This window comes from Diabrotica undecimpunctata, chromosome 6, assembly GCF_040954645.1.
Source record: "Diabrotica undecimpunctata isolate CICGRU chromosome 6, icDiaUnde3, whole genome shotgun sequence".
NCBI lineage: Eukaryota > Metazoa > Arthropoda > Insecta > Coleoptera > Chrysomelidae > Diabrotica > Diabrotica undecimpunctata.
Genome location: NC_092808.1, coordinates 60,744,333 through 60,771,166, shown reverse-complemented (window position 1 = coordinate 60,771,166; position 26,834 = coordinate 60,744,333). Strand labels below are relative to the sequence as shown.

Below are 26,834 nucleotides of genomic sequence, written 5' to 3'. Positions count from 1 at the left end.
CAGACGCGGCCCGGGTAGACGACAAATGACCTGGCTGCGCAACATCAAAGATTGGACAGGATTAGACTTTCAAAGTTTAATAAGGAAAGCCCAAAATAGGGAAGACTTTGCAGAGGTTATCGCCAACCTTCGCTAAGAGGACGGCACCTAAAGAAGAAGAAACATAAAGGTGTAGTATATTGAAAATTGCTGTTTACTTCTTACCTACGAGTAAGCGTAAAGGTAATATTTAAAATCTTACTATAATTGTTGCATTGATCTGTTTTTTTTTGTTTATCTTTGAACCTTTTATGTGCTCATTAGTGAAACATTAATACATTTTAAGTCAATTGTCGCTTTACGCCAATTTTATAGGCAACCAGTAATACGATACGGTGTGTTATCTAGACACTGGTCAATAATTACAACAATTATAGATAATCCTAAACCTGTTGCTTTTGACTACAAGTGCAACAAAATTGAAGAAACTACTTCAATCGTAACAAAATCAATAATGTTAACGAATGACAATGAGAAAACAATACTCCTACAACTTCATACATTGCTGCAGCTAAAACAAGACCTAAATCTATTTTTCCAAAAAAATAACAAGCAATTATCCTACATTCTCATTCAAATCTTGTATTATGGGACTATGTTAAAGCAGTTGGAAACATTGTTAATCCCAAAAATGTTTGTTTTGCATCGAAAATCTCAAATAACCGAGTGTGTATCTACTTATCAAGAACCGAGCTTGTGGACCAGCTTATATTAGAGTATTCCACTGTAACTGTAAATTCCGTTGAGCTGATTATAAGAAGTCTAATTTCTCCAGCTAAGAGAATATTGATATCAAATGTCTGTCAGGTATCCCAAGAGATGAGTACTCGCATATTATTAGTTTCAGATGTCAAGTCTACGGTACCCCAGCTACTGAGAATTACGAGCTTCAAACGTCACTTTTAATACAACATGAGAATATCGCGTATATAATATTCTTGTCCACAGATCGTATGAAGTGTTTCCTTTGTTAACAGCCTAGACATATACTGTCTCACTAATAAAACACTCGTATTCTAAGGTTATTCCGTATTTATATCTAGAATAGTTATCCTAAGTATAAAGTAAATATAATACTAAAATAATTTGTTACAAATATACTCGGTATATGTTAGTTATAAGTATTCCCACTTTATTACGAAATAATAGTTTGGCAATGTCGCAATATTTTGCACAAATACATAGAACAACGACATATTGAGTGACATATGTCAATTTTGATTTTTCTTTGAAACAGACAACTGACACCAAATAAGTATATCTTTTTCTTTATTTGTTATCTTATATGTTGAGTTTGAGTATTTTAAAATTGATAAAAGTTGCAAAAAATTGCAAAAATTGCCAGTGTTTTTGAAAATGAATTTTTCTTTCTTTGAAAGTTTTTCTTTTTCGTGTATTTTCCATCATGTTAATTAAATTATCAACTTCCTCGACAGCCGCAACACCTCTTAAACACATTTTTTCATTAAATAGCTACTCACAAAACAATACAAAAAATAACATATTCTTGTCACTAATGACTTTGACATTCATAAAATAGGTTATACCACCGTTATACTAGCTACTACTACCTCTGTCTTTAGGCAATTAAGTATCATTTAAAATTATAAACCATACCCCCATCAGTAAAAGTTAGTTAAAACAGTTTCTTACAATAATTTTATTTTGGATATTACCGAAAGCACCAATCACGATAGATTGAAAATCGTTATAATTACTTTCTTACTTAGGGGGTATTATAAAAGAGGTAGATCAAAATGATTTTAAAAAATGTTGTAAGTTAATAATTTGTTTGAATTTGTTTAGTAAGAAGTAATTTTCTTGTGGCATCTTAAAGAAATTACTATTTTAATGGGAATCAGCCACAGTTGATGGTTAAAGTTTATTGAGGTTTCAATTTCTATTTCGGAAATCCTTCTTAAAATAAAAACATTAATAAATTAAACAAATTTTGTTTTTTGTTACTTGATGAAAAATTCTTCTAATAATTTAATTTTATTTCACTCATTTATATTGACAATTCAGACATATATTATAAATTTTAAAGTGGGTAGACGACTTTAAAATGATATTGTCAAATATCGCTGAGTTGCCTTAAAGGGACAACTTGATTGTAATATAGGTTATTCAATTACATGAAATCAACTTTAACTGGAGAATATCGGTCACAAAAATTATTTCCAAATACAATTCTTCGTTCTTTCTTGTTCATTGTTAGGTTCAGTTTTAGATAAAATAGATCTGAAAGTGATTCCTGTTTTGAATGTTGCTCCTTCAAAACAACAAACACATTGAGATATGTGTTATCTAAAACTAAACCTAACAATGAACAAGAAAGAACTAAGAATTTAGGGGAAACATCAAGGCCATTAAATGATAAGTGAACATTAATCTTATAATAAAAATGGAGAATTTGATAGATCTCAAATACGTAAACACGCATGAGAAAATAAACATAGGGTTCAATGAAACTATTTAAGTATAGTCGTAAAGGAAATAGATGGTAAAAAGAGAAAAATCAAAGAAGCGGCTCTAATTATGTTAAATGGGACCAATTGTGTCGCAAATTCCTCGGCAGAATGCAGTAGCATCTGGTTACCCATATTAAAAGAAAAAGTTGATATAAGGAAAACACCACTATAAGTAAGTCAGTGACATGTGGAGGATACATCATTTATGTTTTTAACTCTTAACCGACGTCGTGGAGTCCCTCGGACTCCGCAGTTCAAACAACGCTTCATATTTTTCCCACTATTGATCCAAACGAGTGGTGTCGTACAGTACCTTCAGGTAGTAGGGAGATATCCGACATCCGTTATGCTTATACGAAATCGCGATCAGTTGCGTAGAAGTTATCGAATAGAACACATTAGAGTCCGATGGACTCTACTTGTGATAGTTTTTATTTCAATGACGGTTTCTAAAAGTAAAAAAGTGTGCATTCAGACAATGCTCATGTCGAAAGAAATTGTTGGGCGATAGCACGAAGAGGCCGATAGTGATTTTTCCGACCAAGATGATGACAACACGCCAAACAGTAAACACAAAGAACCAATTTTGAGTGACCATAGTTCTGAGAGCGAATGTTATGCTAGCGATACTAACGATGGTCAATCGGACGAAAGTCAGGAGTCTGATGAAGATTCAATGAATGAAATGGATCCAAATAGACGATACTTTTATGGAAAAAATAGGTACAAATGGACATCAGTTTCTAATTTATTGAAATTGCCTACTATCAAAGGATCTTTAACAAAGATGGAACCAGTGGTGGCGTGGCTTAAACTTTTTTTAGAGATGTTGTTGACATTGTTTATATTACACAAACTGAGGGAATATCGCGGCAAGGATGAAAATCACAACCGCACAGAATTTAGAGACACCAATAATACAGAGATCAATGGATTTTTGGGCCTTCTGTTATTGACATCAGTCTTCAAGTCTAACCATGAAGACATCAACGCACTGTTTTTTACTGATGGTACGGGAAGAGAAATATTTAGAATGGCATGGTCAGTACGTAGCTCAGCACGTAGATTTGCTGTACTGCTAATATGCCTACCATTTGAAACACGAGAAGAAAGAGCGAATCGAGTTAAAACTGATCCAGCTGCCGCAATTTCCCACATTTTAAAGATATTCAACCAAAATTCTCAAAATTCTTATGTACTAGGTGCTAATACTACAATCGATGAAATGCTAGTCGGTTTTCGAGGGCGATGTAGGTTTAAAATGTATATACCTAGTAAACCCGAAAAGTATGGAATAAAGATTCAATGTTTAGCAGATGCTCGCACTCACTGTGTATACAATACTTATATCTGCTTTCTCCATTTTCTTGTACGTATCGTACATATCTTGCTGAATAGGGAAGGTTTGGTTGAAAGTTAAAAACTTTCTATTTCTCGGTTTTATCAACAGGTCGATCATATCTCTTTGAGTCCTGTCCCACCTCGTCAAAACTACGTTCGTTCTAATAAAATCTTGAACACTACAAATATCTATATATCTACAATACTTATATCTATCCTGAAAAAGGATCTGATGCATAAAAGGATTTGACTGCAGAAGAAAAAAACTCTCTATTCCCTCCCAAGCAGTGGTTCGCCTTTACAAGTCGATCTTTTTCAGTAATAGAAATGTTACAGGCGACAACTGGTACACATCAGTTGAACTTGTAGATGTTTTATTAAATAATAATTTAACATATGTTGGTACTATGAAAAGGAATGAGAGAGAAATTCCTAAAGAGTTCCTATCATCTAGATCAAGATCTGTAAACTCAACTTTATAAGGATTTACAAAAACTAATACTGTAATCTCTCGAGAGCCAAAGAAAAATAGGGCTGTGCTTTTAATATCCTTGCTGCATCACACGAAAGAAGATTATATCTAAAGTGGGTTCTTCTTCTTATGGTGCATATCCTTTACGGATGTTGGACACTAACATGGCTATTCTGACTTTGTTGACTGCTGCCTTAAAAAGTCCGGTAGTGGTTAAGTTAAACCATTTTCGCAGGTTATGCAGCCAGGATATTTTTCTTCGCCCTGGACATCTTTTCCCATGCACTTCACCTTAAAGTATGGTCCGAAGTAGGTCATATCGTTGTTCATTGCGCATTATATGGCCCAGGTATTCTAGTAGAAAGTAGTAGTAGTAGTAGTAGTAGTAGAAACTGGGTTACCGGAAATAAATGCCTTTTATAACAATATAAAAGCAGGCGTAGATTCAGATATGAGTGCATTAAATGTATATATTATTTATCAGGCTTCTGCCAACACAACAAAATATACATTAGAGTTTCTGAAGATTTTGGGACAGCAACTATATGAACCACTTCTTCGAGAACGAGAAATTAGCCAACGTCTTCCAAGAGAACTAAGACTCAGCATTCAAAAGGTGCTAAGAATAAATCCAACCGAAAATGACAATCATACAGATGCCTTACCCAGGAACGCTAGCAAGTACTGCTATTTATGTAACCCAAAATTGAAAAGGAAGACAAGTTTTCTGTGCATTCAGTGTAAGCAACCGATCTGTTTGCATGTAGCAAAAAAATGTGTAGTGAATGTGTAAATAAGCGTGAAGAAATATGATCAACTGGTCAATTTTCAGGACTTGCATAATTTTTTTTAGTTTAACATTTTGTATGAAAAATATTATTTTAGTATTCAATATAGTTTTAAAAACGTGTTTTTGAAAAAAAAAATGTTTATATAAAATAATTAGTTTTTTTATCGACGCAAACGCTGATAGCAGATTTTTCGGTTGCAATATTGGCAATACCATTTTAAAGTCGTCTACTTTAAAATTTATAATATATGTCTATATATTATAAATTTAAATTTATAATAAATGTCTATATAATAATACAACAATTATACAACTGTATAAATTAATTAACTCAATTCAAAGAAATAAATAAAAAAATTATATTAAATTTATAAGTTGGTTATGGTTTATTACACCATGAAACGAAGCCGAAAAATCACTTTTACCCGACTCACTCGACTAAAAATCGAAATCTTACTGGGCTTTATTTTTTAACTGGCATATATGGGGGAAATTAATAGAAAAGGCGTATTATCTCGTGGTTATCAAAACTTTTACTGCGTCATGACACATAAGCAAAAAAAAGTGACTTTTTTCATTCATTTCAATATTGTGAATGTGATAATTATATTTGCTTATCCCGTTTTAGACAAAAAAGTTAATTGCAAAATGGCTGTAAAGGTGTTTTGTCAATACTTATAATTTTTTTTTGGTCTGATTCTCTTTATAAGCTCTCAAATTTTCATGTTTTTTTAAAAACTATAATAATTTTTAATTGTTTATTTACAAATATTTAATACAGAATGTGGTACCAATACCATTATATTGGCAATATCCATAACATGCCGCACAGTATATTTATAGAATATTTTGAAGCAAATATTATGTGTAAACAAAATTTAAAACCCACAGTATGGTGGAGAAATATAGATAATGTATTCTCAATATGGCCTCATGGAACAGAGTTGTTGGACACATTCCTAAATGATATAAACGATAAAGAAGATACAATAAGATTTATAAGCTCGGATTATAGGCAAAATGCCTTTTTTGCCTATTTTGCCTAATGTAATTGTTTTTTGCACTTTTTGCCTTTTTCCGTAAATTCTGCCTATTTGTGCCTTTTTTAAAATTTCATGGTACTACCCATGATATTATTCTATTACTAAACCATTCTATAATAAAATTTTGGGTCAATAATAAAATATCAATGGTTTGTTTATATAACAGATTTCTAGGAAAATATACCTGATCGAGACTTGAGGGTTAACTATTTGGAAATCCCTAAGCTTTATTAGTTTATTATCAGTTGTACAGTCGGTTACCGTACAGAGTTTAGTCACAAATTGCTATATCCTAGTTTAGTTTTGTTGCGTATACCGAAAAGCAAAGAACACGTTTTAAAACGTTTTAGACATTTGTGTGAAAAGATGACATCTAAATTAAGGCTACAAATCGCACCTTATTCGGAACTTTCTCTAGAAGGAGATGGAGCATTTTGTAAACCATGCGGCAAATCGGTAAGTTTTATTTTTTTTCTTTTTTTCTCGTCCCACAACATAACTAAATTGTAAAGCGGTTTTAGAATTCTAATTATTTTTTTTAATTCTCAGATTTCAAGTAGAAAAAAGTACTTTATTGACCAGCATTGTGGAATCCCACTTCATAAACGTAATTTTGAAAAATTAAAATCCTCTAAGTTAGCCCAAATATCTCTGCGGGATAGTTTATGCAGTTCAAAAAAAAGGAGGAAGACGCATTTAAATTTGATTTATGCCAGATGATGATTGCATCCAACATTCCTCTATATAAAGTTAATAACCCTAGTTTTAAATGCTTTTTTCGAAAAATATATTAATAAATCCTTACCGGACGAGAGTACATTGAGAAAACATACTGTGGAAAAACGTTATGTGGAATGTATTTCAAAAATTAAGCGAGAGTTAGAGGGCAATTTTTTGTATATTATCGTGGATGAAACGACAGATGTATGCGGCATGTCTATAGCTAATTGAATGATTGGAATTTTGAACGAAAACTTTGCGAGAAAACCTTATTTAGTTGCCGTTAAAGAATTGGAAAAAACAAACAATTTAACAATAAGTCGATTTATACAAGATAGTTTAACAAACCTCTTTTTACCCAAAGCTATACCAGTGAATAAAATAGTTTTAATGCTTTCAGATGCTGCGGCATATACGTTAAAAGCTGCTGTTAATTTAAAGATTTTTTTATCCTAATTTAATTCATTGCACTTTTGTTGCCCACGGGGTAAATAGAATTGCTGAAGAAATAAGAAATCTGTTTCCGTTGGTAAATAATTTTATAAATTTTATGAAAAAAGTTTTTGTAAAGGCTCCGTTGAGGGTGCAAATATATAAAGAAAGTCTTTCCGGTGTCCCTTTGCCACCTAAACCAGTAATTACAAGGTGGGGAACCTGGCTCAAAGCAGTTTTTTTTTACTTTGACCACTGCAATGAAATAGAATTAGTTATGTCAGAATTTGATGATGATATTTCCGAAGCCATTCGAGAAGCAAAAAAAAATATTAAAAAATCCCAAATTGAAACAGGAACTCGCTTATATCAATGACAATTATAAATTAATAGTTACCACAATTACCTTATTAGAAAAACAAGAGATAAATTTATGTGAGTCGGTAAAATTAATAGATAATTTAACGACGAAAATTAAATCGGCACCTGGAAGTAACGGTCAATTAATTTAAAAAAAAATGAAATATGATTTCGACAAGAATGAAGGTTTTTCATTTTTATCTAATGTTGCTAAAGTTTTAAATGGGACATTTTGCTCTGAAATATGCTCCAATTACATCTGTCGATGTCGAACGTTCGTTTTCAATGTACAAATTAATTTTAAGTGATCGAAGACATAGTTTTAAGACCGAAAATATTGAAAAACATTTAGTTGTTTATATTATTGATAAAATTTTAAGTGGTTACAATGTTTAATTATTAATTTACAGTTATTTAGTTACTAGTTTATTTATACTAATGTTATGATTATGATGTGTAAATATACCTGCCTTAAGTTAATATTACGTTAATTCACTTTGTACAATAAATAATAAGTTATATTCCTTTATTGCCTATATTTTGCCTAAATGTTAATATTTATTTCTGCCTTTTTTAATAAAAATCTTTGCCTATATAGGCGCCTTTTCTTCAATTTTTGTTGCCTATAAATCCGAGCTTTAATAATAACACACTAATTTTGCTGGATGTTTTAGTCATAAAGAAAGATACTGGATAAGGCACTAAGGTGTATAGAAAAACAACACACACTAACAGATATCTAAATTACAAATCAAACCATAATATCAATTTTAAATCAATTAATAATCAATAATATCAATTATCATCATTTCATATGGTTGTCTGACAAATCACATTCTATGATTTTTCTGACATATGTTGTTAAGTTAAAGTTAATTTCATTTAATCGATTGAACTATGTTACAATAATGTCGTCCCAGCAACGCAACTCAGCAATACTGACAATGTGATTTTAAGGCCCTCTACTTTAAAATGTATTATATGTTTGGATTATTTATATAAAAGAGTCAGATAAAATTAAATTATTAGAAAAATTTTTCACCAAGTAACAAAAAACAAAATTTGTTTAATTTATTAATGTTTTGTACTTTGAGAACGATTTCTGAAGAGAAAATGAAAACGTTAATAAACTTATTTTAAACTTAAATTGTGGCTTATTCCCAACGAAACAAAATAGTAACTGCATTAAGATGACACAAGACGATAGCTTCAGAACAATATGTGTATTTCCAAGGTTTATGAGGTTTTGCACCGAATCTACTTTTGTCCTAGTCAAATAAAGCTATAGCAATTTTATGTTTGTAGGGAATGTACTAGGCCTATTTGTTAAAAACAGTTTAAAATACATGTGAAACCTGCATACAATATCTTGAAAAATAAAAATACGTTTATATTTTTTCCATTTAGGTATGCAAAGTTTTTTATGTAATAGTGACTACTTATATTACGCATTACGAAGACGCATTATGCAACAAAACATAGTTATTTCGAATAAAGACATGTGGAAGCGCTTAAGTAAGTAACTGAAATCGTAGCGATTAAAGGTTAAAATGAATTAGTACAGTTACAGAGTACAGAGCTACATATACCTATAAAATATAAACAACAATACCATTTTTGTAAATCTCTTGGCAGCTTCCTGGAATATTTAGGTTTGGGTCTTTGGTTTCAGTTGTTGGACAATAGTTGCCTTTACTGATTCCAACCAAAAATTGGCAAGCATCAACAAAACTATTAATTCCATTTGACCCTAAAATGAATTTGTATAAAAAAATCATGTCAAAAAAATAAAAAAATTGCATGTGAAATTTAAAAACTTTATAATCCACAAGGAATCTAAGTTATTGTAGTTGGCTCTATACCACATATCACAAAAATGTTTATTAAAAATCTTTTATAAAAGGTATATAATTTAAAAACTCAAGTTGCTTTCATCAAGTCCTCGTAGACACATCGTCTCAGGACCAGCAACTTCATGTGGAGTTATACGTCGCCATGTTACCAAATCCACTGGTAACTTTAACTTCATAATATTTAATACCATATAATGTAAACTAAATTTAAACAAACAATTTTTAACGGGTTTTTACCCACATATCGCTCCTTAAATACAAAAGTCACACATTCCAAAAAATATCAAAACTGATTTTTTTGCATAAAATGCATCTTAACCGATGAAACTTTAATATTTCGCTTAACCAGCCATCGTTTTATGATCAAAAGCACCCGTATACCCACATACGTTAGTTTTGTTTTGTACCGTTTCTGTAACTGAGTTCCGTGCAAAACTACCACATCCTCAGTTGCCATCAGACATTCGGCACGAGTGCACGCATTTTTTATGAAAAACTAACACATTCCAAAAAACTGCTAAAAGACAGGTGAAATTATATATTCAAAAGTGCCACATTCAAAAATACATTCGTATTGCAGATCACATACACGTAAGTATCTTATCATTTTTATGTGCAATAGTACAATATTTTAAAATAGGTTAGTTTTTCGTTTATAAATTTGATATTCTCTCTTATTTTTGTATGCAATACTACCATATTTTGAATTATGTTAGTTTTGAAAAAAATAATTAGAATTATTTTCTTATTTCTTTATTCTAAAGTTACATATTTCGAAATATGGTATCTTTGTATTTGAAAGTGATCTCTAAATAGATTTTATTTTATATATTAAAAAGCAATTTTTAGTTTTACTGTTGTTTTATCGGAAAGTTTTTGTAGTTTTTTGAGTAATCTTATGGGTTAAACAAAATAATTTAGAAATCTTAAAACCGATTAAATTTTACTTACCCATATAGATACATTATAACGCCTATTTACGAGAAAGTAAATTGTTTGATACAGGTAGGTACTTATAATTAATTTTTATTTTCAGAATGGCAAGAAGAGCGCAACGTATTTTGGACATGATACCACCAATAAATGACCCTCGAGATGAACAGCAATCTTCTTCAACAATACGACCTAGTGAACTGGATTCAATTGACATTCAGACTGATAATATTATTTATCATGAATATGATGCTAATGACATTAGCTCTCTACCGGACAGTCAGTTATCTTTAGATATTCTGAACTCCGTTGAAAATAACGAAGATATTCAAGCAACGCCTCCAAATCACAGAATATTCAATAAACCATCTTTAGTCATTAAAGAAACAGACTCAGACAGTGATTCTTCCTCTGGTGAATCTTCTAACTCTTCGAGCAGTTCCAGTTCTAGTTCTTCAAGTAGCTCCAGTTCTACAAATAACCTAAAAGATTTCTCATCCGATGATACTGTCAAAGATCCTACGTATCAAGATCCATTTTCTGAAAACCGCAAAGCCCAGTCAGATTCCGATGAAGAACAACAACCACAAGCACAGTTACCTGGCATTCAAGACTTTCCGCAATCAGCCGTGGATAACCAGAAGTTACTTAATATTAATTCACCATCACCCGGAGTTGACGATCAGCCACCTAGCGTTGACAAGCACCCATCTAGCATCGGTGAGCAGTCTCCTAGTGTTGATGATGAATCGCGCAGTAGGTGTCGTAAAAGAAAAGCAGAACCGCTTTTATGGAAACGAAACCAGAGCAAGCTATTGAAAAACAAAGGTATGTCCTATACTTCTATGTCCAAGTCTAAGAAAGTTTATGATGCCAAAAAAATGGGTCCTGTATGTTTCGATAAATGTAAATTAAAATGTTCTACAGAGTTTACGTTTGAAGAAAGAAAACACATCTTTGAAAGGTTCTGGGAGTGCGGTGATCTGGAAATCCAACGACAGTTTATTCACGATCACATGACCAAGGTAGAACCAAAATATAGATACGTTCGTGAAGGTAGCAGTCGCAAAAATTACAATCACTCATTTTATCTGACTCGAAATAATAAAAAAACTGGAGTATGTAAAGTATTCTTCATGAATACCCTTGCAATCTCAGACACTATGATCAGAACCGTTGTCAAAAAACAGTCCGAAACTGGTGTGCACCTTAAAGATAACAGGGGAAAACATAACAACCATAAGACACTAGACTCAGAGCTGACCGATGGTGTCAAAGCACACATCAATTCAATACCCCGAATAGAAAGTCATTACTGTAGGTCGCGATCGACTCGGGAGTATATTGAGGGCGGGTTAACAGTCGCGGCACTACATCGACATTACGTAGACAAATGTGAATCTGAAGGTAGACCACACGTTTTATATCAAGTATACTACAACATATTTATACATGATTTTAACTTATCTTTCTGGCAGCCCAAGAAGGATCAATGCGAAGATTGCATGGCTTACCAAAACGCTGAAGATAAATCGTTAATACAAGAAACTTAGGACGAGCACCTGAAGCAAAAGGCTCTCGCTAGAGCTGAAAAAGATAGAGATAAAGAGCTTGTGAGTAATACCTTCGTAGTGGCTGTGTACGACCTCCAAGCGGTGATGCCTTGTCCACAGGGTGATGTGTCGAGCTTCTATTATACGTCTAAATTAAATCTACTTAATTTTACAGTAACCGAGCTCGGTACAAAGGACACAACTTGTTTTGTATGGCACGAGGGAGAAGGAGCCCGAGGTATTAATGAAATTGGCTCCTGTGTTCTAATGTTTCTTAGAAAATTGAATGACAATGTCACGGAACCTTGGCCAACAAAAGAACAAATTCATGCTGGCAATGTACCAATACGCAACTCAAGAATTGCCAAACATCAAGAGTATTACTTATAAGTTCCTAATAAAAGGGCACACCCAAAACGAAGGAGACTCTGTTCATTCTGTCATCCAACGTAACATTACGAGAGCATTGAAATCATCTCCAATTTACGTTCTAGACCAGTATATCACTCTGATTAAAACAGCAAAGAAAACTGGAAAGCCTTATACTGTTGAAGAACTGACACATGAGAATTTTTTTGACCTCAAACCTCTGTGTACAGGAAACTACAATATAGATGATGATGGCAATAAATTCAAATATAAAGATATAAAGATTCTGAAGGCGGATAAAGTAAGCAATGGCATATTTTTCTTTAAAAGTTCCTACGAAGAGGAAGAGTTCAGGTCGGTATTTACGTTGAGAACACGCCGCACGAAGTCAACGGCAGTGCCTGATAATAATTTTACTCTAAACCAACTTTACACTGAAAAGCTTACAGTTCCTGAAGCAAAGAAGCAAGGCATTCTAAAGCTAATCCAAAAAAACGTAGTGCCAAGATTTTATGAATCTTTTTATGATAATCTCTAAATTAGTGCACAAGTTACTGTTGTTAACTGATTTTTAATGTTTTCGTTAAGTTTTTTTTTATCCTTTACGAGCATTACGCTCAATGTAGTTTTAAGAAAACGTTTTATAAAAATATTTTTGTAAGAACCACGTTTATGTGCTTCATACGGTTGTGATTAGTGTAGATCATGGAAATGATTATTTTGAAGGCGTCTTTCTCCTTAGTGCCTTATTTTATAAGACTATAACTGCTAATAATACTATTTTAAGATAAAGTTACCTCTGTTTCTCTTAAAGGTTTTTGCTTAAAAGGTTAAGTTTTGTTTTTAACGTAAATTTATTCCTCTTATCTACTACTATAGGTAATATTAAAGACTTAATTGATGATCTCATGATAAAATTAACAATTATTTGTTTTCCCTTAGCCAGTTTAGTATGTAGTAAGTTAGTATGTGCCTTTTTTTTAATAAATTGACATTTTGTAAGGTTGACAACCGAAAATAAAACTCAAATTTTCCTAATTATGGTGGTTTAATTTTTAAAATTTTAATGTTCTCGACGACAAAGTCTATATTATACAAAACTAACTTATTTGCATTTTTTGGACAGTCCATTCGAGCTATGGTTAAGATTGCTTTATTGATATAGGCTATTTAATTACGCATCTTTTGATACCAAAAAAATCTATCTAATACACATAGTTTATACAAAAATCATAAAGTAATCCAAATTATTTTTGTAAATGCCTCTCCTGTACAATTTGCTTATTTTGACTTGTGGTGCTTTTGTATTTAAGGAGCGATATTTAGTGGCTCAAAACATGTATACCTAGACACTGGTGATGGAATATGGATTCTGAAAACGTTTTGTGATATAGCCCGATTGGGGTTTTTATATTATATACTTTTTATAAAGGATTTTTAATAAAATTTTAAAAACTTTATAATTATTGATACGAATTTTCCGAACCTGAAAGTAGGATATATGTTACTTAATACCAATTAAAATTACATAAAGAAAAATGAAATAACTTACCGGTTGTGACATCTGTTATATCTTCACGTACCGTAGGATTTTCAATTTGAAGTGTGAGAACAATTTTATTATTGTCTTTTATTTTGTTTAGCTTAGCAAAATTCCTCATCATGTCACTATCATTTTTGTCATCAATATTATTTGAAATTGTAAATGACTAAAATAACATCAAGAGTAAAGTTATATAACGAATTTAATTACATCTGATACTGTTAACTATGCGATTCAATTTGCCAAAAAGAAGTTAATTTAAGGAGGTAATTAGTTTTTTTAATTGACGTAATTTAGAACTACATATATAAAAATAAAAAAAACACATAAAATCTTTAGTTGAGTTATCCAAATAAGGAGCAACGATTTTAATCGCTGTCCCAGCGAAAAGATCATTTAAAGTCCCATTATCATCATCAGTTGGCACTACAGGCCTTAGTCAGCCCTGGCCTGTCGAGTTTCTGTGTTCTTCATCCCCTTACTTTAATATTTCTTAAATCATTTTGCGTATCGTCCAGATATGAGTTTAGGACCTAGTCCGTCTTCTTCTTTCGACAGCCGTATTTAGCATAATTATTTTAGCAGAAACACTTACATCCATCCGCCATAACGTGGCCCACCCATCATAGACGGTTTATTTTATTGGTTTTCAGAATATTCACATCACTAAAAAGTCTATGTTTATGCCCATGTTTCTGATCCATAAGTGAGCACTAGGCGTATTATTGTTTTTTAAAGTTTGCACTTTGTTGCCCTTGACATATTTCTCATTCTTAGTTACGGGCCTAGGCTAAAATAACAGGCATGTGAGCTTCCATTTGGTTGATAAATTCAACTATGTATTTCAATGGGATCTACCTATACCCATGTATTGCCTGTACTCACTTATAAAGTGGAAGTATCAATCAATCATAAATGAAGACATACGTCGTAGAACAAAAACAACAGATGGCATCGAAAAAATCGGATCGTTAGAACGAAATTGGGCAAGACACATCACCAGATTATCAGACAACCAATGGACAAAACGTATTTTCGAGTGGAGACCAAGACAAGAGGCACTACAGAGCAGAGGACGCCCACCAACCAGATAAACTGATGACGTGAAGCATGTTGATAAAAAGAGCCAAGGAACACCTATCTCCAGCAGTGCACGCATACAGGTTGATAACGATAAGGTTGTTTTTGCAGTCAACCAGTGACCCTAAGTAGCAGAATTCTACCACCGTTTCTCTAGTTTTGTGTTGCTCCTTTAAGTTATTTTGTTGTCGATATAGCCGGCATATATTTAGTTTTCCAAATATAGGTGTTAATCAGAAATATAGGTTATTATAACAGTAACTGTTAATCGTGTGATTGTTTGTATTTACATAATTTCAATGTCCTGTGTGCCCCTCGATAGTGACCACTATACCCATCCACGGAGTACAGTATACACATAAGCACATGCTTTGCTAAATATATTATTGTTCTATAATTTAAATCTTAGCAGTTCTTCATTGTTCCAAGAGCAGCTTAAGGTTGTAAACTATTTATAAGCATACAACATTTCTTTATTCTGAGGAAAATACAACATTCATAAATTAAATTGTCAGTAAGTGTCCACTGTGCCCCGCTCTCCCCAACTTTTCATCTATTATACAAAACATGTATTACAATAGAGTGAACATTCCTCTGAATATTATGAAAATTATTAAAAACATAATAATTCAAAAATATGAAAGTGTGTACAGATGGATACTAACAGACTTACGCACACATAGGTAGAGAAATTAGGGAATGAACTTGACCACCTAATTTGTATTAAATTAGATAGTCAATGTCGTAAATAAAGGAAATGGTATACAAGGAAATATTTTAACACTGGACAAATATAATCTGTTTTTCGGAAAATAGCATATTTAAAAAAAGGTATAGAATAAATGGTAGAATTATTTAAAAAAGTCCAATATACAAATGCCATTGAGCTTGACTGATCAAAAGTAGAAATAATTCTTACCGAGAAACTGGAGAAATATTTTAAAACTGGACAAATATAATCTGTTTTTCGGAAAAAATAGCATATCTTAAAAAAGGTATAGAATAAATGGTAGAATTATTTAAAAAAGACCAATATACAAATACCATTGAGCTTGACTGCTCAGAACGAGAAATAATTCTTACCGAGAAACAGGTCGAAATACTTCGATCTATTTAAAGATAACCAACTTAACTTGTAATTAACTTAAAGTCTTCTGTCCTCCTCCCACGAAGAACAATACTACCAAATGCTTCGATTTTATAATAAAAGGTGATATTATTATCACATATACAGAAAACTAGAGCTGAATACAGAACAAATGATCATTTGCATATCATTTATGTCAATAATTAGAAAAACCATTGAATATTATGCAACCCGCATGTTATCGTTCTTATTACAAACCGCTTTGAACAGTCGAATATAATATTCTAAGAGCTTTATGGTGCTACAAAAACGGTGAATTTAAAAATAATCTTTTGAAGAACACAATTTATGATCAATTTAGTTAGTACAAGTATTTAGGGTGATAAATGAGATCAGAATAAGACAAGGCATCCAAACTATCGAGCTGGAGAGAATAATAGATATAGCTTGGGTTGCATTTGAAAATATTAACTATATAGATTCTGACAATGGTGCAGAAACGTTAACACTTACAATAAAAAACAATGGTTAAACTACCAGTTTTACAAGAAGGAAATGAATTTTGGAATGGAGACCCCGAAAGCTATCATAAAAACAGTGGTTGATGACATGGACTGATAACATAAAAAGTGACTACATATTGGATTCAAAATCGTGCTAATTAAAAAAAGCATACGAGTAGTCTATGTTCAACAAAGCATGTTGAAAGCTAGATAATGACGATACAGAAAACTTGAGAAAAATAGTAGCGATTTTCAATTAGGGTTTAGAGGCGAACTTGAAACGCGAAAAGAATTATTTTCTAAGTTTTGATACCAACATCTCCGGACTGAAACCATAATCTTTTATGATAATATATTTGCATGATTTATTGATTTTAAGAAAGCAGTAGACAAAAAACAATTATACAGTTTGCTTCAAAAATTAAAGTAACTTGTATCGAACACAAGGATTTACGTTCACTCAGAAAGTTTTACCTACAGCAGAAAATGAGTGTGCGTGTAGACAATAAGATGCAGAAATTATTTTTATTAAACAGGAAAATTCATTAGGCCTTTATTTTTTACTAACATTGTTTAATACCTACTTGAAAATTATATTCTATACAAGCATCCTAATACCTCTCTTGAAAAAGGGAGGCACATCGAACCCGGAAAATTACAGGGGAATTAATTTATTATACACAACTAAAATTAACAACCAAAGTGAAAACAAATAAAACTAATTAAATTATAACACTAGCAAAAGAACAACAAGTTTCGTGAACCTTAAGAAGGCATTTGATGAGATCAAATTAAAGGACGTTATTTACTTATTACATACAAGAGAGATACATCTAGGAATAATCAAAACGATCGAAAATATCTACCAAAACAACACAATAAAAGTAAAAGTAAAACAAGAACCAACTGATCCTATTAAAGCTGGCAATGGAATAAGAAAACAAGATTCCCTATTCGTCGAGATTCGTTTATTGTTTAACCTGATTATGGATAAAATATTAAAAAAATTAAGAACTAAAAAGGATACCAAATGAAAAAAAAAAACAAATTAAAATAATTTGATATGCGGACAACGCAATACTACTCTCTCAAAATAAAGATGTTTTACAACGTATGCTGCACCAATTTAATATAATCGCCAGAAAATTTAATATGCTAATTTTCCCAGAAAACACCAAATGCATGGTTACAACAGCAAATTTACTAAAATTGGAGCTAAAAGGTCAATAAATAGAATAAGTGATTAGTTGCAAACAGAGCCGCAGGTTACCTAAATGAAACAATATGGAGAAATAAAAATATTGTAAAACAAATGAAAGGCAGAATTTACAAAAGAGTCATCAGACCAATAATGACATACGCGGAAAATACACGAGCGGATACAGAGAGGATAAAAAGATGTTAAGAACGGCAGATATGAAAACACTGAAAAATTGTTAGTAAAACACTATCGGACAGAGCTAGAAGTAAAGAAGGACTGGGTAAGAAATAGAAGGGTAGAATGGAATGATCATATAAGCTGAATGACAACAAATAGAATAGTGACGACGGCAAGAGACAGTTCCCCAATAGGAAGACAACGAAAACTCTGGAACGACAACTTACTGGAGACACTTTAAAAAAATAGACAGACTCATGTCCACATGAAAAGAAGAAGAAAAAAAATTCTATTTTGATAGATAAATAGATCCAGTGCAAATAATTTGCAACATAAAAGATAACCTTAAAACATCAGATATAGTGACATACCTAGAATGCAGCCTAAATAAGGAACTCGATCATTGAGAGTGGATTTCTCAGGAAAGGAGATTTTACAACCTTCCCATAAAAATCTTATAAAACATATACCTGAATAATAAAACAAAAACCTACAGTTGGAGGGTAATGAAAGGTAACAACAAATTAAACTAATTTTTCAAGACAAGTTAGAAGAAAGGAAACTCTTTGAAGATTTTGAATTTCTTTGGGCCAGTTTATTAATAAAGTCATGTAAAAAAATTTAATTATCCACAGGCATCAATAGTAAAATAATATTCCTGTAAAGAATTTTGAGGTCATAATGATTGATTGCTTGACTCTCTTCAACGAACAGCATAAAATAAAACGCTATAAAGTTGAAACAACTCCAGAGTAGTTATCAATTGTATTAAAATCATACAGATTAAATACAAAACAGGAACAACAAAAAAAATATATAAACATATAAAGAAAAGAGGTACATGAAGCAAAATAAACCATGTTTTAAAACTTTACTACGTATTTAAATTTCAATAAGCTTTACACATCAATTTATAAATATAGATATTTTTATACTTACAGAAGAAATTGTTAATAACACAAAAAAAATCGAAATATTGTAGTACATTTCTTTAAGACACATTTTTAAATATATGTCAACAGAAAAATATATCCAGGATTTTTATAGTTTCTATGCTTTTATACAAATGTATATAAGTATGGGCCAGTAAAATTACTTAAAAAATTGGCAGATATCAATTTAAAAATTTTGGCCATTAATAATATTTTAGAATAACCATTTTTACTTACAGTCACTTACAGTTACTTTCTCAATAAAACCTTCTCTTAGTAAGTAAAAATTCCCGTTGATAGTAAAATTGAAGTAAACTTAAAATACGCATAATACGCTATGACATTCAATTTCAAGTTCCTCCAGTATGCTGCTATGTTTGTTATTTTTATTGGTTGTTTTAGTCCTGGGTATTTTCTCATTCTTGATATATATGGGTGGTGGTGTTTCTCATCGGAACAGAATTGCTTTCATTTATTTTTATTTTATATTTTTCCAGCTAGTTTTCAAGTAGTCATAGTCATTTCAGTTCTGTCATACAAGTAGTTTTGAAGTTGTTGTGTGGCTATGTTGATGACTTTCGAGTGCTACTGTGTCATCTGAAAATGTGCCAATTGTTACGTTATTTGAAGTTGGTAGATCAGATATATATAATAAATATAATAGACCTCCCAGGATGCTGCCTTGCGGAATTCTCGCCTTAATGTAGTATTTTGCATATTTCTCCATTTACTTTTAGTGTGGACTGTCGGTTTTCCAGGTATGATATAGTTACTCGAAAGGATGGTGGTATTATTTGTTGAACTTGATAAAGAAGTCCTTTATGCCAAATCTTATCAAAAGCTTGACTTACATCTGGTTATACCGTTGGGCAACATTCTTTTTTTTCTAATGCGAAATTTATTTTAAGGGTTATTAGGTGGCATTGCTAGATAGTTAAGTGTTCTCGTCGAAATCTAAACTGAAAATTTGGTATCCAATCAGCTAGTAAAGTCTGGATCTATTTTTTCATTCAAAGTTTTTCTAGTGATTAAGAAATTGTTAACAACAGACTGATAGGTCAATACGATGAGACTTCACTGGGTTCTTGTTTTTGAAAATAAAAGTATTTCTGCAATTTTTAGATAGTTAGGCCAATAATAACACCTTAATATTGCGTTAAATGTATAAATAAGAATTATTTTACCTTTTTTGTGCAATTCTTTTAGCATTCTTGATGTTATTAGGTCAATTCCTGGAGACTTTTTTAATATTTAGAGATTATTATACTCAAGATTTCTAGATATTTTGGCGTTGTTAGTCTTATTCGCTTTATTCATGGTTGTTCTGAATTTATATAATTAATAATTTCTTGATCTTCTTCATTGTTATGTGGTTAAAATACTATTGCTAAATGTTCAGCAAATAATTCTAATTTTTCTTTATCGCTTCTTGCTCATTGGTTCTGTATGTCTGTAGTGTTTCGTACTAGTGGGATATTACTTTAGGTTTTAAGGATTATTTCATTGGTTTCTATATTGAATGGTCGTATTTATTAAGTTGTGTTACGTATTTTTTGACTGATTTTTTTGTTGCAATTTTTAATTGTGTTTTTAATTTATTAGTTAAGCGATTGTAAAATGTTTTATTCGCTGGATTTCGACATTGCTGCTATTTAGCTCTTGCTCTTCTTTTTTCGGCAATGAACTTTATAATTTGTAGTAAAATATTTATTCTATCCCCGATTTTATTTTTGTCTACATCGTTCGATGTTGTTTCTTTTGCAGCGTTTTGCAACAACGTCATAAGATTGTTTGTAGCTGCTTCTATTTTTGGAGAGCTTTCTAATCTTACGTTTAATTTAATGTTTTTATCCAGCTTTTTTTGGTTAAGGTTGCAATCTGTTTTTGATTCTTGCAGTTGCAGTAGGTTGTTTGTTAATTACGCAGGTGCCAATTGTTGGAATATTTGGTCAATTATCTGACGATAGGTCATAACTCGCAGATATGTCCATAAAGGTGTTAAATATTCCTTTTATGATGCAAAATTCTAAAAGGTCTGGTCTTATATTGGAGTATTTACTTTCTTGCGTTAAGCTATAGAGCTCTCTCTCCTTTGTTGTTATTAGCCTTGATCCCCAGTAAGTGTGTTTACTAATAAAGTCAGTTTTTTTAATATTGTGCTTTGAAGGGCAATATACTTCTGCGATTATTATTTCTTAAAGTAATGAGCACACTTTAATTACTGTAGCTCGGATACAGTTTTTTACATAACTTTGCATCATGAAAGCGTTTAGTTGATTTTTTAATTAAGATTGCTGTACCTCCATGGGCATTCTTGTCTGGGTGGTTAATATGGTACGTTAGATAATGCGGTATTTTAAAATACGATTTGTCTGTGAAATGCGTCTTACTTATTCATAATAAATCTACTAGATTTTGTTGTAGAAATATTATTACCTCGTTCTTATGATTTAGCAAGCCATTGGCGTTCCATTCAGCTTTTCGTATAAAGAATTTTATTTGCATACGAGTATGCTAAGCATGTTTATTACCATGCTGTTTTGTTGCAAGATTTGATTAAACATGGTTTAAATTCTTCTAGAAACTTCATAAGAATAGACTTTAAATCTTGGTTATCTGAAGGAGCAGCAGGAGATTGTGTATTATTTGATACATTATGATAGCTTACAGTTGGTCTTATTGTATTAGGGATAAGGTATTTTTGAATGGCCATATGATTGGCTTTCCATACATTGGATGATATTTTTGTCTTTATGGGTGGTTTAATTTGTATATTGTATATTGCGTTATTTGTATAATATTGCGGTGATGTAATTTCTAAATTCTATAAATATCTTGGTTATTGTCTGATGGTTCAAGATATACAAATAACATATTTAGGGACTATTTTGTAATCCCATGTTTAGCATTATTAATGTTTCTTACCTCGTGGCCCAGCTTTGTCAGTTCTTCTTTGTTATCTTCTGTTACATGTGAATGGTGAAGATACTTAGTCACGGCTCTTATTCTTCCTCTTCTTATGCCGTCCCCATTAACGGAGGTTGGCGACCACATTTTTAAAAGCTTCTCTGTCTTTTGCAACGTGGAATAACGTTACGACTCTGTAGGTTCTTTATTCCTTTGGTTGATATATGTAATGAATAATGTTGTTCTCTCTCTTATATCTTGATTATTTTCTGTATACTTCTGGGTAGCTCCAATTTATTTTGACTGTATTATTTGCCATGGACCTGGTTTCGTATTTTTCAGCTTCAGCTATTTATGTAAATTTTTTTCTTATTTCTGGAAAGTCGCCTATTACTTATTGTTTCATTCGAATAGTAATTTTTTCTGTTAGCACCTATTGTTTCTGTCAGGAAAAAATAAGATCAGTACACTCACAATAAGGTACTAAATTTAGTAATATTTAATTTGTAATTGTGATGGATGATTACTGATTGTTATCAACTATAAAAACCTTTAAAATATGTCCACTCAATTTTAGAACTTCATTCGGTTTTAGATGGTTTGGCTAAAAATATCATGGTTTATTTTTAAAAGAAACTCCGAAGCGAACTGTAAAATCGCAAAAATAACGATAAGCATAATTTAACTATTAAATACATTAATGGCACTCCCAGAATCACGAAATTTCTTTTATAATTTTTCTACCGACAAATTTAATGACTGGCTATTTCTACATACTATTATAGATTCACTTTCCGCTAAGTTTGACGAATATGTATGCACAGTGCAAGTTCTTAAATGAGACATTATTTGTATTGCCGAATCATGGCTTAAACCCTCAATTCCTAACTCCTTTGTTAATATAAATGGATATATACAATATATCGTAAAGACACAGAAAATCGTGTGGATGGTGATATATGCATTTATTTATCTAATAATATTACCACAACTTTCAAAATTAACATTAAACTATTAGATATTCCTGGAATAGATGCAATTCACTTACCGTCTGTTATCACCGTCTGTTCCGATCTGTTATCGTCTGTTATCACCTGGCCAATAATTTTATTATCTGACGCCAAAAATGCTCATAATCTGTTTTATTAATGTTTTACTAGTGTTTCTGTCTTTGCCTCTACAACACACATGGCACCGCCCCCTTGTATTTTTTGTTTGTTCTACTCTGGGCTCAGTAATATTCAAAAGTTCTGGGAATACATCTGCCATATGACGCTTTTTATTCTTTTCGATGTGCTTATTGTTATAACGTCTGAAAACATATTCCTTTGTAAGTTTCTTGCCCAGTGCCAAAATATTCATTTTACGCATACTCATATTGTGCTTTTTCCAATCAAGATATTTTAGTAGCCACAATTTAGAGGAATTAATACCTGCGACATCAATAAGATGAGAGAATATAGCCATCAACCAACGGTTTGTTTTTCTTTGTACCGTATATTCCGTAGTTAACTTATCGGTAGTATTGACTGCTCCTTTCGTTTAGTTGTAATGTAGAATAATTTCAGGTTTATAGGAGTGTTCTTCACCAGCCACTTTGTTGTTAACATGCTCACTTGAAAGTAAGATGACTGCAGTTCTTTTCAGGATTTGGGACATAAGAGACTAACGTTCGACGTTTTCTAAAAGCAAACTTACTGGAATAAACTGTTTTATATGATGCTGGTAGAAGCTCCCTTGGAATAAACGTTTTATTTTTTCGTAGAGTTCCACATAGAGTTATATTCTTCTCCCATAACTTATCCGCAAGTTGTAAACTCGTGAAAAATTGTCAGTCGTTATTCCTAACCCTCCCTCCACATAGTCTATCGAGGCTAGGACAACTCTTTGGCCTTGAAATTTTTCCGCCTAAGGACCTTGTTCTCCTAAAAATTATTAGATTTAAAAATTTACTTTTTTTATTATTGGCAATTCAAAAACATAAATAGATTTGCATATTTACAATAAAAAAAGTAGTGCAGTTTTCGTTCTTGTCTGGTTTCAAAATTGTCAAAACATATAAATGAATTTATTTGTTTGAACCTATCTCTAGACATAGCAGCTGGTATTATAGAACGGCAGTAAGCAATATTGTCACATTAAAGTATATCGATCGCCTCTTTCGTTCCATGAAAAGCTCCAAGTATAAACAATACTCCAATATAGGCTTGAATCTCTATAAAATCAACGCAAACATACACTTTAGTTTTATTTTGGGTTTTCACTATTCCATTTTTCGTAATAAGCTTGAGCCTTTCGATTAGTTTTCATGACAATTATGTTTAGAATTTCGTCTGAAAAAAAAACAGAAAGAATGCGTTTTTGATACTTGATATATCATCACTGTAATTTGTAAGTCCTAGAGCATGTCTACGAATATTGGCCTTTGCGCGTTTCACTTTTGTGTTTTTTTGGCAACCTTGACCACTCAGTTCCATTTTTAGATACATATACCTGTAAGCCTTCAGATTCAGTAACTGTTGGTTAATTTTGCTCCATGCTTTGATCAATAATAAGGTCATTTTCTTCTTCTACCTGTATTACATTGTCTTCAACTTCTAAATCACTTGCGGTATCCTTATTGATATCAAGCTCTGCATCATCACTTTCAAGTAAACGTAAAAGTTCATCTTCACTCAGTTGCTTTCGGCTAAATATAAATGAAACGTAACTCATGTTCAGAATTTTATGCACTATTCACAAATACGACAAGAAACCAACTAATACTGGAACTCAATATCTTTATATTATTTCCTTAAATTTTATCGCAGCTCGGGGAATTTCCCATTTAAACATGTAAAACCCTTACATAAAACGAAAGTATGCGGTACTAATCCGTAAAATCTATGGGATTCCCACATTATTACATCATTCTATTACATATTAGAATTCATTTTATATGACATAAAAGGCTGGCCGGGGTATTAGGAAACCACAGCCTATAAAATTAAAGTTTAAATTTAATTTAACCGTTCAATGTTTTTGTAGGCCTAATTTTTTATCAACATAATATATAAACTACAGAAAGATGGAACACTGCCGATTAAAAATTAAGATTTAACAGTAAAAAATTGTGATGTGGGGTCAAAATAGAACCCGACCATTCCGATGAAGGTTAAAGACGAACAGTTAATTTTATTTCTCGAAGGAAGTTCTCCTATAGGAAAGTCAGATCATAAAGTTATAATGGCTCACATCCAGTTCAATCAAATACTTCCCCGCAAAAATTATATTGTAACATATGCTACTACCGACGTTTCTGAAATTTATACTGAACGCTTTCAAATCGACTGGCATTTATTTTTTGCAGACTAAACGACCCCTCATTATTGTGGACTGCATTTCTTGCACCATCATCCCCGCAAATTTTCAAAGAACTTACACATATCTCTAAAATCTCTAAAACAAAATTTTGAAGCAAGTTTTATTAAAACTGGTAAAATTAAAAAAGGCTACAAATACATACGAGTCTACTTGACGTCTAAAGTTTTCATTCCTCTACTTTAAAAACCCAACCAGAATTTATGCTCTTCTGGCAAAGAATCTTCCGAAACTCTCTCTTTAGCCTTTTCACATGTTTTTACTAAAGACTCAAATAATGAATATCTACCTGGTATTAACTATAATCTTGTCGATGCATCCTTAGAGTAAGTAAATTCACAGCGGACTATGCCAAATAACACTTAATTAAACCTCGCATAGCCGCTTCAGCTGGTTTAGATGATTTAACACCAACACTGTTAAAAAGATGCACAGACACGCTTGAAATACACTTACTGTTAATTATGCAAACTACTTTTATTCAGAATTTCTTACCCCCTCGTTGAAAATTAGCATCCGTTATCCCTATTTAAAAAAACCAACAAACTCGATCCCAAAAAGTATCGTCCGATTAGCTTGCTGCCAGTAGCTGACAAAGTCATGAAAGCCATTATTTCCGAGAAGATGACCAAAGTTTTTCTTCAGCAACGTGTTACTCCAACACGACATGGATTTGTCTATGGTCGCTCTATTCTATCCAATCTCCTAAATTACGTCATCACTTAACAGTACGCAGCCGGTCGGCGTTGGTTATCTAGATTTCTCTAAAATCTTTGGCCTTGTACCTAAGTGCAGACTTTTACATGAAATAGAACATTTTGGAGTTGGAGGTACTTTACTTCTTTGGATAGTTGATTTCCTAACAGATCGACATTAGAAAGTTAGAGTTGGCGAATTTTTCTCACTAGATAATCTTGAATCTCTACTTTTTACGGTTTATACCAGTGATGTTCGTTATTATATTTTAAGTAAAATATTGCTCTATGCTGATGATACAAAAATATATGCCAATCCAATCACAAACCAGCTAACCCCTCAAATGGACATGGAATCAATTTTTACTTGATGTTCCCAATGGCTACTACCCTTAAATGCAGAAAAATATATAATGCTTCGAATTGGTAAAAATAACCCACTTGTGCTGTACTTTTCTAATGGCAACCATTAGATACTATGTTCTTGTATAATGACTTTGGTTTTATCGTAACAGTAGCCTAACTTAGCCTATAGAATATATCTTATTCGGAGGTGTTTTTCATAAGTTTCAATTCAGTCATTCTGTAAGACCTATTCTAGGATACGCAGCATCAACGTGGTATCCTGATTTGGTTCGAAACAAAACTTTGTTGGAAAACATTTAAAGAAAAGCCACTCGAATTCCTTTGGGATCGAGAAGACCTTCTTGTGCAGAAACACTTAGTATGGCTAACCTAACTTCTTTTGAACTTCGTCGACAACGTGGATACTTAATTACAGAAATTCAATTTTGACAATCTCGATAAAATGTTTATCATAAATCAAGATAAATGTCTCAGAAGTCACCAGTTTAAACTTAAAAAAAAAGAACTTGTACAAGATCAAGACAGAACTTTTTAGTAGATAGAGTTTTTGAGCGATGGAATAACCTTATTGAAAACGTTGTCTCTGCGCCCTCTACCAACGCGTTCA

The 26,834-nt window shown here is 31.9% G+C and overlaps 2 protein-coding genes across 2 annotated transcripts in view; one reads left to right on the top strand and one right to left on the bottom strand.

Annotated features, from left to right (window-relative positions):
• LOC140443468 (microfibril-associated glycoprotein 4-like) overlaps nucleotides 1–18,998 on the bottom strand; it is a 28,473-nt gene extending 9,475 nt beyond the window's left edge. Inside the window, exons 1-3 of the mRNA XM_072534753.1 lie at nucleotides 18,907–18,998; nucleotides 13,929–14,085; nucleotides 9,281–9,418 (exon numbers count right to left, since the gene is read on the bottom strand). Coding sequence (XP_072390854.1) covers nucleotides 9,281–9,418; nucleotides 13,929–14,085; nucleotides 18,907–18,969 — 358 coding nt within the window. The 5' untranslated portion in view covers nucleotides 18,970–18,998. The remainder of the gene's footprint in view (nucleotides 1–9,280; nucleotides 9,419–13,928; nucleotides 14,086–18,906) is intronic.
• Nucleotides 9,919–12,007, top strand: LOC140443121 (uncharacterized). Its single transcript, XM_072534203.1, has 2 exons — nucleotides 9,919–10,112; nucleotides 10,558–12,007. Exon 2 carries the CDS (start codon nucleotides 10,559–10,561, stop codon nucleotides 12,005–12,007), a length of 1,449 nt encoding a protein of 482 aa, XP_072390304.1. The 5' UTR covers nucleotides 9,919–10,112; nucleotide 10,558.
• Nucleotides 18,999–26,834: the final 7,836 nt, after the last annotated feature.

Coding starts and splice junctions, on each gene's coding strand:
- LOC140443121 (XM_072534203.1), top strand. CDS start 10,559: ATGGCAAGAAGAGCGCAACGTATTTTGGACATGATACCACCAATAAAT.